Below are 14,829 nucleotides of genomic sequence, written 5' to 3'. Positions count from 1 at the left end.
CAAATTATAAATGATATAACTATACAAATAATAATTAATTAGGTCAAGCTGTGCGCTTAAATTCGTATGTTATCCTGATCGTAAGTTGTCATACATCTTATGCAGTGCTGTAAATTATTATTGCTCTTCATTGTCTATTTAGGGTACTTTAGTAATTTAAATAACATGGGTTATCTTAATATGGGATTAATGACATTTTATTATAATATTACACCACCCAAATATGTATTTATTTCCATCTAATTCTCGTCGTCATTGCAGGCTGGTTTAGCCTATAGTCACCAAAAAGTGATTAGTGTAGCCTGCTTAAAATAGCATAAAACAATGGGACAAAAACATAGTTGATGACTAAAAATAATAATTTCATGAGTCTATACATTACTTTGTGAAGACAGTGGCATAATACAGACATATTACGTTTTACAATGCATTGACGATGCACTGCATTCCTCATGTATACAATTTTGTCAGTCAGTTATATGAACTGAACCTTTAATTTTACTGATCAAACAAATCACGCTCTTGAATGTTTCAAACATCAAACAAAACTCAAGTCTGGGCACAGAAGACAACAGGAGCATTTAGAACAAATTTACAAAATTGATTTCTGACGGATCATGTGACACTGACGACTGGAGGAATTATGCTGAAAATTCAGCTTTGATCACAGGAATAAATTACATTTTAACATGTTATCAATAGAAAAAGTTATTTTACATAAAAAATATTTCACAATATTACTGTTTTATTTTTGTTTTTTATTCAAATAAATGCAGCCTTGGTGAGCAGAAGAGACTTCTTCTAAAAACATAAATCTTACAGATCAAACTTTGAACGGCAGGTTTATTAGGCTGCGGTCAATAAGACCTGACGCACAGATCTATTATACTGTTACACATGCTTTTTCTGTTTATGTTCACCTATAACAGAACTGACTGTGTTTACGTGAATACTCACCAAGACTGGCATTTTGACATTATTTTGTGTGTATTTGACTGTTTAAGCGCAATAAGCAGCAAAAAGAACTCAATTTAGTGCTGAGAGGCGGTTTTATGTGCGCACACTTTGGGTGTGAGCACAAAATCTATGGTAATGAGTAAAATTGTGCATAATTTTACTAAACACCACGTTGAAATTCAAGCCCTGTAACAGCAACAATATTTACCCGTAACAAATTAAACAAGGGTTTGTGTTACTCGCTGTCGGAGAGATGAGAGAGCACGAAAGAGCAGCTGGTATCATGTGTCTATTCTGTGGAAAATGAGTATGTGAAGTGCTTTAGAAAGTGATATCGATATGTATCGAAAAATCTATATTTCTGGACAACAGTACATTGCGCTTAGTTTATTATTTCAGGTGCCTTTTTAAAAGACCACAATTGGAAAAAAAGTTGAAGAAAATGTATAAAATTTAACCCGCCAAAGTGTTGGAGTGACTGCTGAAATCTTTTATGAATGCATTTAATGTCTTGTAGGCTGACAGTCATCTGAGGCACTACCTGCATATCATCGAGAGCGAACCTCTCTACCCCGTCATATATGACAGTAATGGAGTTGTCCTGTCGATGCCTCCCATCATCAACGGTGAGGTTAAATACACACGTATGCTTTCACAGGAACACAAATTCATCCTTAAGCTTGGTGATTTTGTTCTACAGATAGATCTGTTGGTTTTAAGTTTTGTATCCATCTCTCTCTCTCTCTCTACCAGGAAACCACAGCAAAATCTCATTAAACACAAAGAACGTTTTCATTGAGTGCACGGCCACAGACCTCACAAAGGTAAACCGCTTTACTGACATCAATTATGAGCTTAGATTCTGTTAACCGATGCATTCAGACCTCAGTAGGTATCATTTGTAATAATTACATTACTGTACAAAAGTATAGGGTGAGTGAGATTTTTTTTTTAATGCTTGATAAGCCGTCAGCTCGTGTGGTCATGTTAACGCGTTTAAACCGTTTTCTTTTACGGGTGCAAGGTCATAAGTGGCTTAAGAATAAAAAAATTTGCCCATTAGCCCGAAATCGCCCGGCGTACTTTCGTTTGAAAGTTGTGTGTGTGATGTGTGACAGAGTGCATCCTTTTATGGCAGAGAGTAGCTAGCGCTCTGTAGAGAAGTTTGTCCGTTTAGGGCAGGGGTGTCCAAAGTCCGGCCCATGGGCCAGATGCGCCAGAGGATGAATTTCAAACGGCCCGCAGCGCTGTCTATTAAAATGTATTATATGTTGCCCGCCACTAGGGCCTTAAATTAACACCCGACCACGCGCAAAATGCGGGTGAATTTTGCAATTGGCGGGTAATAATGTCAATCTACCTGCCACATTGGAAGGTAGCCATTGAGAATTGAGTGATTCATTATACAGTTTGAGAGGATCATGCGACTGCTGTTTCAAGACGTTCATGCGATCGGAAAGATGAGGCCATTCTCTGACTACGTTAGTGTGATGGGATGAGAATGCAACGCTGACGTAGGCTACAGTACAATGAAGGTTGCACAAATGTGTGTGCGTGTGCATGTTGGGATTTGGGAACCGGTGAGAAAATGTCCGGTACCCGGTAACTTTACCAGTAATAATATATTAATTTAGTTCTGTTTAACGGTTCCTGGACGTTGTAACTAACAGCTGCCAGGACCTGTCTATGTGACTAAATCAGCCACCAACACAGCCACTTGTGATTTGTTTGCATACAAGCTGCGGTAGGGCACTCACCTAAAGGATTATTAGGAACACCTGTTCAATTTCTCATTAATGCAATTATCTAATCAACCAATCACATGGCAGTTGCTTCAATGCATTTAGGGGTGTGGTCCTGGTCAAGACAATCTCCTGAACTCCAAACTGAATGTCAGAATGGGAAAGAAAGGTGATTTAAGCAATTTTGAGCGTGGCATGGTTGTTGGTGCCAGACGGGGTCTGAGTATTTCACAATCTGCTCAGTTACTGGGATTTTCACGCACAACCATTTCTAGGGTTTACAAAGAATGGTGTGAAAAGGGAAAAACATCCAGTATGCGGCAGTCCTGGGGGTGAAAATGCCTTGTTGATGCTAGAGGTCAGAGGAGAATGGGCCGACTGATTCAAGCTGATAGAAGAGCAACTTTGACTTAAATAACCACTCGTTACAACCGAGGTTTGCAGCAAAGCATTTGTGAAGCCACAACACACACAACCTTGAGGCGGATGGGCTACAACAGCAGAAGACCCCACCGGGTACCACTCATCTCCACTACAAATAGGAAAAAGAGGCTACAATTTGCATGAGCTCACCAAAATTGGACAGGACTGGAAAAATGTTGCCTGGTCTGATGAGTCTCGATTTCTGTTGAGACATTCAGATGGTAGAGTCAGAATTTGGCGTAAACAGAATGAGAACATGGATCCATCATGCCTTGTTACCACTGTGCAGGCTGGTGGTGGTGGTGTAATGGTGTGGGGGATGTTTTCTTGGCACACTTTAGGCCCCTTAGTGCCAATTGGGCATCGTTTAAATGCCACGGCCTACCGGAGCATCGTTTCTGACCATGTCCATCCCTTTATGACCACCATGTACCCATCCTCTGATGGCTACTTCCAGCAGGATAATGCACCATGTCACAAAGCTTGAATCATTTCAAATTGGTTTCTTGAACATGACAATGAGTTCACTGTACTAAAATGGCCCCCACAGTCACCAGATCTCAACCCAATAGAGCATCTTTGGGATGTGGTGGAACGGGAGCTTCGTGCCCTGGATGTGCATCCCACAAATCTCCATCAACTGCAAGATGCTGTCCTATCAATATGGGCCAACATTTCTAAAGAATGCTTTCAGCACCTTGTTGAATCAATGCCACGTAGAATTAAGGCAGTTCTGAAGGCGAAAGGGGGTCAAACACCGTATTAGTATGGTGTTCCTAATAATCCTTTAGGTGAGTGTATTATAAGAGTTATTATTACATGGATTTTTTGAAGGGGCAAGTGAAAGATAATTGTACTTGCCACTGCCAGACCGGACAAGTAGCCAGATTAAAACGTCAATAACAAAAAACAACCAGGGAATCACCAAAATGCAAGAATGATTCTGCATTAATTTAGTGTAAATGGCTGTCGATGGTGGATAATAATATATAATGTATAATGAACTAACGGTAACAAGGTTGCGCTGTTGACGCTCGCGCAGCCTCTCGAGGAGGAATCACAACAAATGAGTGCACAGAGAACAGTTATTTATTTGCATGTAAACCGGTAAATCAGGTTATATAAATGAACTGATTTTTGGTAGTTATCCGCATATTGGTGTGCGTGTAAATATGCTCACTAATACTTTTATTCAGAAAGGATGCATTTAAATTGATCAAAAGTGACAGTAAATATGTTTATATTGTTCGAAATAAGGTTTCTATTCATCAAAGAATCCTGAAAAAGGATACAGTGTGTATAAGTTTACATATATATTGTAATCTCTGTAACCTGAGTGACTGGTTGTTTGAACAACAAGATGCTTTTTTTCTGTGCGTGTTTGCAGGCAAAGATCACGCTGGACATGGTAGTGACCATGTTTAGTGAGTACTGTGAGGAGCCGTTCACGTGAGTACTGTTGTTGTTTTATATTTAGTTTTCAATCACACAGTCAGTATGTTGTTCAGTTCTGAGATGTGCTTGTCTCTTTACTCAGGGTTGAGGAGGCAGAGGTTGTCTATCCTGATGGCAGATTGTGTGTGTATCCTGTATGTATTCAGTCACAACTACACCTAAATGAATAAAATATGCCTTGTGAAATACAAGTTGAGCTCTACTGACGGTCATGATCATGCAACTTTCACACAATATCCATGCGAGGATCCATGCTACCCGCAGGAATTAGTTGACCTAGACAAGTAGTGTCATCTGATAAGGACAACTTTACAGCTTTTTCAGCATTTATAAACAATATATGATAAATATAGGTTCAATTTATATACAGTACTGTTCAAAAGTTTGGGGTGAAAGTTTTTTTATTGTTTTTGAAATAAGGCTGTATTTATTGGACCAAAATACAGTAAAAATTGTAAAATTCTGAAATATAACAATTCAAGTTCAAAAGAACAGTATTTATTTGAAATAGAAATATTTTTTAATATTCTTTAATAGTCTTTACTGTCATCCTTGCTGAATAAAAGCATTACTATTATTATTATTATTCCAAACGGTCCAAATTTTGTTTGTGCTACAGATGCTGTTGATAGAGCTTAATTTGTATACAGGCCTAAATATTGAACCCAGATTAAAAACATTCTCTTGGCTTTAAGGAACAAAGCTTAAAATAAATGGTCTTTTTTGTAAATCATTCTGTTATTTGCTGACATTAGGAGCTGGCGTACAGGACGGAGACACTGTCTGGGGACTTCATCAACAAAAGAGTTGGGATCGAGTGAGCACACTTTAAACGTTTGATCTCATTAGAGCTCATGTCAATATCCGCTCCTGGAGGGCCACTGTCCTGCAGACTTGAGCTCCAACCAGCTCCAAAAGACCTGCTTAGAAGTTTCTAGGGCTGTGTCCGAAATCGCACCATTTACCCTTAAAGGAACACGCCACAATTTTTGAAAATAGGCTCATTTTCTAACTCACCTAGAGTTGAACAGTTGAGTTTTACCATTTTCGAATCCATTCAACCGATCTCTGGGTCTGGCGGTAGCACTTTTAGCATAGCTTAGCATAGATCATTGAATCTGATTAGACCGTTAGCATCTCGCTCAAAAATGACCAAAGACTTTCGATATTTGTCCTATCGAATAATCGAAATATCGGAGTCATCACGCCGGAGACGGGTTTTACTGAGGATGACATATCGATTTAACAATTATTAAATAAGGATATTCGAACAATCGTAGTCATCACGACGGAGACGGGTTTATTGAGGATGCTGTGTCGATGAGGCAATTTCAGGGGGAGTCTAATTGACACGGTCTCTGCAGACACTTCAGGGTCATGCGTTGGTCTTGTCTGGGCGCAGGTCCACCATCTGAACAACGCCCCAGTATAGTGATGAGGACACTACATTATATGCTCAAAAAGCACTGTCCTTAGGAGGAGACATTCAACCGAGGTCCTGACTCTCTGTGGTCATTAAAAATCCCATGATGTCCTTTGGGGAAAAAAAAAAGAGTAGGGGTGTAACCCTTGCATCCTCTGTCCATCATCATCATCCCATATACTGATTGGCTTCATCACTCTGTCTCTTCTCCACCAATAAGCTGGTGTGTGGTTTGTGTTCTGGCGCAAAATGGCTGCCGGCGCATTATCCAGGTGGATGCTGCATATCGGTGGTGGTTGAGGAGATGCCCACCTTTCATGTAAAGCACTTTGAGAGCAGAGAAAATCACTATATAAATATAGTACACTCAGTGGCTAGAGAGTACCCATAATGCACTTTGAGGGTCGTGCCGAATGCATTCCCGCGTCTGACCAGGAGATGTTTCATAATAGTTTCCATGACAGCATTCAAGTTAAATATTGTCATTACTTCTGAAGCTGCCAGTTTGCTAAGTTTCAAATGATTATAAAAAAGCAAGCACAAACTATGCAAAAGCGGGAGCCCTTCCGGCGCATTCAGTGTCCGAATTTCTTTCACTCCTTCAAGTGGAAAATATTAGTAGACTAATGTAGGGAATAGTAAATGAGTGTATAGGGGAAGATTTCAGACACAGCCCTTAATTAGCTGTTTCAGGGGTGTTTGATTTGGGTTGGCGCTAAACTCTGCAGGACAGTTGTCCATCAGGAACTGAGTTTGAGCTTTAACTTCTTCCTTTCTCAGGTTCGGTCAGTAGATTGAACACTGATCACGCTCTCTGCGCTCTTTCTCAGTGAATCAGCAGAAAGCATCGCTCAGCTTCTGACCCGGATGTGTTTGAAGTCGGAGGTCAGCGGTGAGGCCGATCAGATCCAGGTTGAGATCCCGCCCACACGCTCTGATGTCATCCACGCCTGCGACATCATGGAGGATGCTGCCATAGCGTACGGCTTCAACAACATCGTCAGGAGCACGCCACGCACGTACACAGTAGCCAATCAGGTTCGCCCGAAAAACATTAATTCTGAGCAGTTACACTGAGGTCATTTTAAAGTGCTGATGTGATGGTGTGTTTTTGTGTTTGCAGCTCCCTCTGAATAAACTGACAGAGTTACTGAGGCAAGACCTTGCATCCGCCGGGTTTACTGAAGCTCTGACATTCGCTCTGGTTAGAAATCACTGCTCTCTCTTATATTTTAAACATATGCCACCCTCTATCTGAGCATTAGAATTAAATGAGCAGTTTTTACAAGATTTGTGTATGTAAATAGTTTTAGGACTGGATAAACACATCACAACCTTGATTCTGATTTCAATTCGATAACGCAATGAATTGTGTGCAGTTGCGCACAGACAATTTTCAGCCAGGCTTTCATGCAATGAAATTATGAAAGCATGCAAAAACGAGAGAACCAACGAAAAATTAATAAATTATTTGTTGTAGTCAATGCATGTTTTTCCCTTGAGCTTTGTTTTTCTATGCATTTTGATATATATATACATATACACACATGTGTGTGTATATACAATTATTATTATTTTTTTTCTCATATTGATGGTTTAATTAACTTGTAGGGTCATTAAAAACAAATATCCCCTCCGGACATCGCATTTGGCCACTACTGTATTGTTTACAATCTGACCTATTGATGCCTTTCCATGGTTGAAACACTGACTGAGCGATTACATGAGGCATTTCTTTAAGTTATACTGTATGTTGCAACGTACCTTCTGATGTTCATTCATGTTTATTTGGTGCTATAACTAGTAGTAAAGAAGCAGCGATAATCGGTTCACATGCCGCTTGAACTGAGGCTCTACAGTGATCTGTCACGCCATTTGAATTTCAAATTAAAATTGACAGAATTTGAAGGCTGAGACTGTTTCATATCAAAAGTAACAAACCACAAAGCTAATTGCAATTATTTGATGGCAGACACGCAACAGAAAACAGTGTAGACTAAAAGATTGGTTTTGTCGTTTAAGAATCCATATTGGTTCATCCAAACGAAGTTGAATTGAAATGGTTTAATATACATATACATATAATATATATATAAAATAAATTAGTATCGAATAAAAAAAAAAAAGTCCAATGTGTCGTCAACAAAAATAAATAAATATACTTTCAAAAAAGGATCAATAACATGCACTTAGAAAATAGATTTCTTTCCTGATTAATTTCATGCTAACTTTAAAAGGACTGCTCAAAAGTCTGATTCGCAAACAAATGACAACATTGTTGTATATTTGTTTTTGCGTTCAGCCATGAGGACAACATAATGTTCATTTTATTTTTGTCTTTGCATTATTTGTGTCATCTTGTTTTCCTTTTAAATAGCCTTTCCCTCTCTCTGCAGTGTTCACAAGAAGATATCGCAGATAAACTCGGGAAAAACATAGCAGAAACCAAAGCAGTCCACATCTCTAACCCAAAGACTGCAGAGTTTCAGGTAACACACACCATACACAAAAAAAACTTTATGGGTCTGATTAGCATCTCTCACATTTGTCCACCAGTGGGTGCTTTTGCAAGTTTAAATCAGTAGTAGTAGCTCGGACTAACTAAACCATACTGGCCTCTAGGTGGCGCGCACCTCTCTTCTTGCTGGCCTCCTGAAAACGGTCGCTGCCAACAGGAAGATGCCCCTTCCTCTCAAACTCTTCGAGATTTCAGACGTCGTCCTGAAGGATGAAACAAAAGGTGTGTTTGATGTCCTCAAATCAAGTAATGCACGCTAACAAACAGTCTCTGAACTCGATCTGTCTCGCAGACGTAGGAGCCCGTAACAACCGCCGTCTCTGTGCCGTTTACTACAACAAGAGCCCAGGGTTTGAAGTCATCCATGGACTTCTGGACCGGGTCATGCAGCTGCTGGATGTCAAACCAGGCCGTAACCAAGGTTACCACATCCAAGCGGCAGAGGGTGAGTCATAAAATGTTAAAAGTCGACATGGTGTCCTTCCGCTGATCCTCTGAGTGAGATCAGTCTGTGCACACAGTCCTGAGCTCGGAGTCATATTCAAAGATTTATTTTAGTGGTTAATATTTAATAGCGTTTATGTGCGAGCAGTAGGTCAGCAAAATCTAAATGGGAAGTGTTATAGTTCTTTTATTGGGACCTTTTTATTACTGGACAGTCAGATGCTCATTTCCTTTTATTTTGGATGGAAAAGGCTTAAAGAGACTTTAAAGAGTTTAAACTTAGAGAGTTTAAAATGTCATGAAACAAATAGTTTTCGTCCATTAAAATAAAGATAAAATAAATATTAAGTGAAAAACTTGAAATAAAGAAAAATGAGTAATGAATATAACCGAAGTTGACTAATAATAATAGCGCCTATTTGCACTAAGCATCCCTTCCTCGCACTTTGTAACAAATTCTTCCCTCGCAGGTCAAAATGACCCAAAGCCCTAAAATTATATTTAATTTTGATAATATTTTTTAATGCAATTTTCTGGAGATTTTTTTAATATATCTTCAAATTACTAGGTTTTATTAAAAAAAAATATAAATAAAAAATGTAAGCACATTCTTCACATTCTCTTAACTTTAATTAAAAATAACTTTTTAACTTTTTAAAAATAACATTTCATGCATAACCCTTTTAATTTAGCTCAAATATCTTACATTGAGTGTCTTTGCTGACCTCTTGTAGCCTAGAAATCTAGACGCACCCTAGCGGAAGCAAAAATAATTTGCAGCCAGGTCGTCTAGCAACATCGTTGGCTTGCGAGCTTGAAAAACAAACTGTAGTCAGGCCAATCACATCGTGTATAGAGTCGGTGGGCGGGCTTAACATAATGACGGCAGAGTTGCGACGGTTCCGCGTGAATTCCCTGCTAACAAAGAACGGCACGGAAGTCGTTCTTAAAAAAAGAAGATGTGTTCGGAGTGTTACCGACCGGATACGGCAAAAGTTTAATCTATCAACTAGCTCCGATGGTGGGAAAACGCATCGGACTCGCACTTGTGATTGTTGTCTCACCACTGATAGCGCTCTGGTTGGTTGTTGTGCTATCCTATTGTATGCAGAGGGAATTTGAAAGTTAACCGTTTATCCCACCCCTCTGATTGAGCCCTGCCAATGGTGTGTTCCCAGAACCAACATCTATAAATAATAATTAGTGCTGGGCATCGATTAAAAAAATTAACTAATTAATCACACTTTTTTCTGTAATTAATCGCGATTAATCGCAAGTTTTTAATATTTTACTTTTTAATATTTTGATATTGTAATAATTTCAGTTACTCTCCAAATTAATGTATAAACAATTTAAAGACAGCATATATTAAATATGTGTTGTATTGTCATCTTTTTATGAATGAAGGCCAGTATCACTGATACTAAAGTCTCTATGAAACATTAATGACGTTACATTACAGTATAACTGAAAGCTCCCAATTTCAACATTTATTAGGCTTTAAAAAAACAACTTTTAATTTAAGTGAACTTAAAACAATCTTTACATAAACTCAAAATAATAAATGTTATATTTACCCATGGCCTTCCCTGTTATACATATACAGAAATGTAATAGTTATCTTTCTTAACTGCATAAATAATAAATTAAATACAGATTAATCATCATTAAAGCTAAAATTTTCTCTGTTCCCGTTGTTCTGTGATGAACATTAATGACAGGCATCATCAGTGCTCCTGTCACTTTAAGAACAGCCGCGGATCTCACGCGCTGTCCCGCACATCTCATTTCCTCACAACTCTTTAAGTTCATTTAAGACGTTATTTAACTAATTTAAGACTCCTAATATGAGAATACTCAAAATCCTCTGTTTTATTGTTTGTTCAAGAGCAAAAGAGAACTCGATGTGAGCAGGAAACTGACGCGAGTCTATCTATGCGTCGAGTGTGTGTGTGTGTGTGTGTGTCCCTTGATTAGCTGACATGAGACGCATCCACACAGACAGGACACAGACACACACACACACACACAGACAGAGGACATTGGCATACAGCGCGTTCGCTTGTGTCTTGTCACGCTTGGAAGCATTTACATGAATAAGAGCGTGATGATCATGTAACGCGAAGCAAAAATGAATATAAAAACGGACGCTGCGTTATTTGCGTTAAATATTTTTAATGCGTTAAGCTGAAAAAATTAATCGCCCGCGTTAACGCGTTAATTTGCCCAGCCCTAATAATAATAATATAAGATGATATTTCATGACTCGTCACTAGATGGCCTTATAGCTATAAATGGAGGAAATGAGCTGTTCTGCTGGGTCCTAAAGTCAGTTCTCAAGTTATCTCTTCAGTATACATTCAGATACACATGTAGACATTATAAAATAATTTTTTGATAAAGTTTTAGCATTTTTAGTTATGTTTTTCTATGTGTACTGAAGCATTCCATTCATTCCTAAGGGGGTCAAATTGACCCGCCAAGGAAAGAATTTGGTACTTTTTTAAATTTCAACCATAAAACACCTTGAATTCAGTTAATTTGTGTGTATTCAAGTGCGACAAAATTCCTAGGGTATTGGACCACTCCGATGAACACAATTTTTTTATTCGTTTTTAAAAAAAGGAAGAGTTTCAGGTCAAAATAACCAGAGGGAAGGATAGCAATAGATTCTATCAGTATTTTCTTTACATGAGTGTAAACAGTAGTTAGATGCTATTTATACTTATAAATAGTGGCTGATACTATTTGCACCTCAGTGTTGTTGTACATGAAACGGTATGCAATAATAACAACAGAGGGTAAATTATTTTTGTGATTTAAATTATTAAATGGATGCCGCCTTATTGGGACAATAAAAGCCCTTCCTACATCTAACCCTAAACACCTGTTAAACACACGTTAGACACTTTATTTCCACTTTTCGATTAATTTCTTCATTTTTTTTATTGAAAATAAACGCCTTTCCGATCTGATATGTGAACGGAAAAGGTAATGGAGCGAGTTTGGCTAAAGGCGGATTTGAACTCGGGTCGATTTGCATCAAAATTTTCTGCCATGTGTCTTAGCCCTCCACTATTTCTACGGTTGACAATTCAGCCTCCTCTTTAATTTTCTCTGGCCCAACCAGACATCAGTAGGTGGAGTTAGTGGAAATAGTCACTCCTTAATAATAATACTAAAAAAAGCCTTGTTTAAAAGATTACGAGTACTATTTAATATCATTTATCATTTCTCTTACAGACTCCACCTTCTTCCCTGGCCGCTGTGCGGAGATCTTTTCATGTGGCAAAAGCATCGGACACCTCGGGGTCCTTCACCCTGATGTCATCAGTCGTTTTGAGCTGACCATGCCCTGCTCTGCCATCGATATCGACATAGAGCCCTTCCTGTGATGTCATAATGCAAATGATCTTAGCCACACCCCTCAGTTTTGGTCAATGACTGCAGTCCTCCTTCAGAAGCTACATCCATACATTACTGGCTGATTATCTTTAGGAGAATGAGTTAGTCACAACGCCATGTGTTACTATGTGTTCAGAATAAATCACTGTTTTAATAAATCTCAGCTTGTCCACTGCTAGTATGTTATTCATATATTAAACATCACGGCTGTATGTCTGTGTCCAGCACATTTTACAGCATAAAAACAAATAAATATGGATGAATGAACCAAAACTGTCTACATTTGTTGGTTTTTGCATGCATTTGGTGTATATCAAGCAGTCCAGCAAAGATTTTTTTTTTCTTCTGAAAATGCTAGTTAACTAAATTGCATTGGACTAAAAAACTTACTGACTTTACTCACCCAGGGTATAAGTTTTTTTGTAATTTGTGATTCCAATGAGGCCTATGATCTGTCAGTTTCAAAATTAAATTCAAAGCCTGTCATAACTGAAAGAAAACAAGTGATTGAATCCAATATTTGTAAATAGTTTTAAAAGACTGGTCATTTTTGACCGGGAACACAAAAAGGTGTTACAAGGTTTTCAACACATTATAAAATAATAATTTTTCCATAAATAATATTAAATGGACGGATAGGGCGATAGATTGATAAACAGATAGATAGACAAACTAAAAGATATATGGACTGGATGGACAGACACACAGAGAGACAGACGGAGTGATAGATTGATAAAAAGATAGACAAACAAAGATATATGGACGGGAATGGATGGATAGGGCGATAGATTGATAGTCAAACAAAGATATATGGACTGTAGATAGATTGATAGATAGAGTGATATAAAGAGACAAACAAAGATGGATGGATGGATAGGATAGGGCGATAGATTGTTAAAAAAGATAGACAAACAGAAAGATATATGAACTGGAGAGAGAGAGAGAGATAGATAGATAGAGAGATAGATAGAGAGATAGATAGAGAGATAGATAAAAAGGGACAAACAGAAAGATATATGGATGGATGACTGGATGGATAGGGTGATAGATTGATAGTCAAACAAAGATATATGAACTGTAGATAGAGTGAAATAAAGAGACAAACAAAGATGGATGGATGGATGGATGGATAAACATAGACAAACAAAGATATATGGATGGATGGATGGATGGGTGGGTGGATGGATGGATGGATAGGGTGATAAAAAGGGACAAACAGAAAGATATATGGATGGATGGATGGATGGATGGATGGATGGATGGATGGATGGGGCGATAGATTGGTAAACAGATAGACAAACAGAAAGATATATGGACTGGATGGACGGACACAGATGGATGGATGGATGGATGGATGGATGGATGGATGGATGGATGGATGGATGGATGGATGGATGGATGGATGGATGGATGGATGGATGGATGGATGGATGGATGGATGGATGGATGGATGGGGCGATAGATTGGTAAACAGATAGACAAACAGAAAGATATATGGACTGGATGGATGGACACAGATGGATGGATGGATGGATGGGGCGATAGATTGGTAAACAGATAGACAAACAGAAAGATATATGGATGGATGGATGGATGGATGGATGGGGCGATAGATTGGTAAACAGATAGACGAACAGAAAGATATATGGACTGGATGGACGGACACACAGATGGATGGATGGATGGGGCGATAGATTGGTAAACAGATAGACAAACAGAAAGAGATATGGACTGGATGGACGGACACACAGATGGATGGATGGATGGATGGGGCGATAGATTGGTAAACAGATAGACAAACAGAAAGAGATATGGACTGGATGGACGGACACACAGATGGATGGATGGATGGATGGGGCGATAGATTGGTAAACAGATAGACAAACAGAAAGAGATATGGACTGGATGGATGGACACAGATGGATGGATGGATGGATGGGGCGATAGATTGGTAAACAGATAGACAAACAGAAAGAGATATGGACTGGATGGATGGACACAGATGGATGGATGGATGGATGGATGGGGCGATAGATTGGTAAACAGATAGACAAACAGAAAGAGATATGGACTGGATGGACGGACACACAGATGGATGGATGGATGGATGGATGGATGGATGGATGGGGCGATAGATTGGTAAACAGATAGACAAACAGAAAGATATATGGATGGATGGATGGATGGATGGATGGATGGATGGGTGGATGGATGGATGGGGCGATAGATTGGTAAACAGATAGACGAACAGAAAGAGATATGGACTGGATGGACGGACACACAGATGGATGGATGGATGGATGGATGGATGGACGGACAGACAGATTGATAGATTGATAAAAAGATAGATATATGGATGGATGGACGGACGGACGGACAGACAGATGGATTTTAAAATTATGAAAATCTTGGCAAGACCAATTAGGCTATAGCACCTAAAACACACACTTTCCTTTATACAA

At 38.8% G+C, this 14,829-nt stretch overlaps 1 protein-coding gene across 1 annotated transcript in view; it reads left to right on the top strand.

Annotated features, from left to right (window-relative positions):
- Positions 1–12,859, top strand: part of farsb (phenylalanyl-tRNA synthetase subunit beta) — a 15,925-nt gene extending 3,066 nt beyond the window's left edge. Inside the window, 11 exon segments of the mRNA XM_079823400.1 lie at positions 1,475–1,583; positions 1,711–1,781; positions 4,510–4,571; positions 4,660–4,711; positions 5,333–5,394; positions 6,831–7,038; positions 7,124–7,204; positions 8,397–8,489; positions 8,623–8,740; positions 8,811–8,963; positions 12,206–12,859. Of these exon segments, the coding sequence (XP_079679526.1) occupies positions 1,475–1,583; positions 1,711–1,781; positions 4,510–4,571; positions 4,660–4,711; positions 5,333–5,394; positions 6,831–7,038; positions 7,124–7,204; positions 8,397–8,489; positions 8,623–8,740; positions 8,811–8,963; positions 12,206–12,357 (1,161 nt within the window). The 3' untranslated portion in view covers positions 12,358–12,859.
- The last annotated feature ends 1,970 nt before the right edge of the window (positions 12,860–14,829 follow it).

This window comes from Gobio gobio (genome assembly GCF_949357685.1).
Source record: "Gobio gobio genome assembly, chromosome: 8".
NCBI classification, from domain to species: Eukaryota; Metazoa; Chordata; class Actinopteri; order Cypriniformes; family Gobionidae; genus Gobio; species Gobio gobio.
The sequence above is the reverse complement of the archived record's forward strand: the minus strand, read 5'-3'. Positions and strand labels throughout refer to the sequence as shown.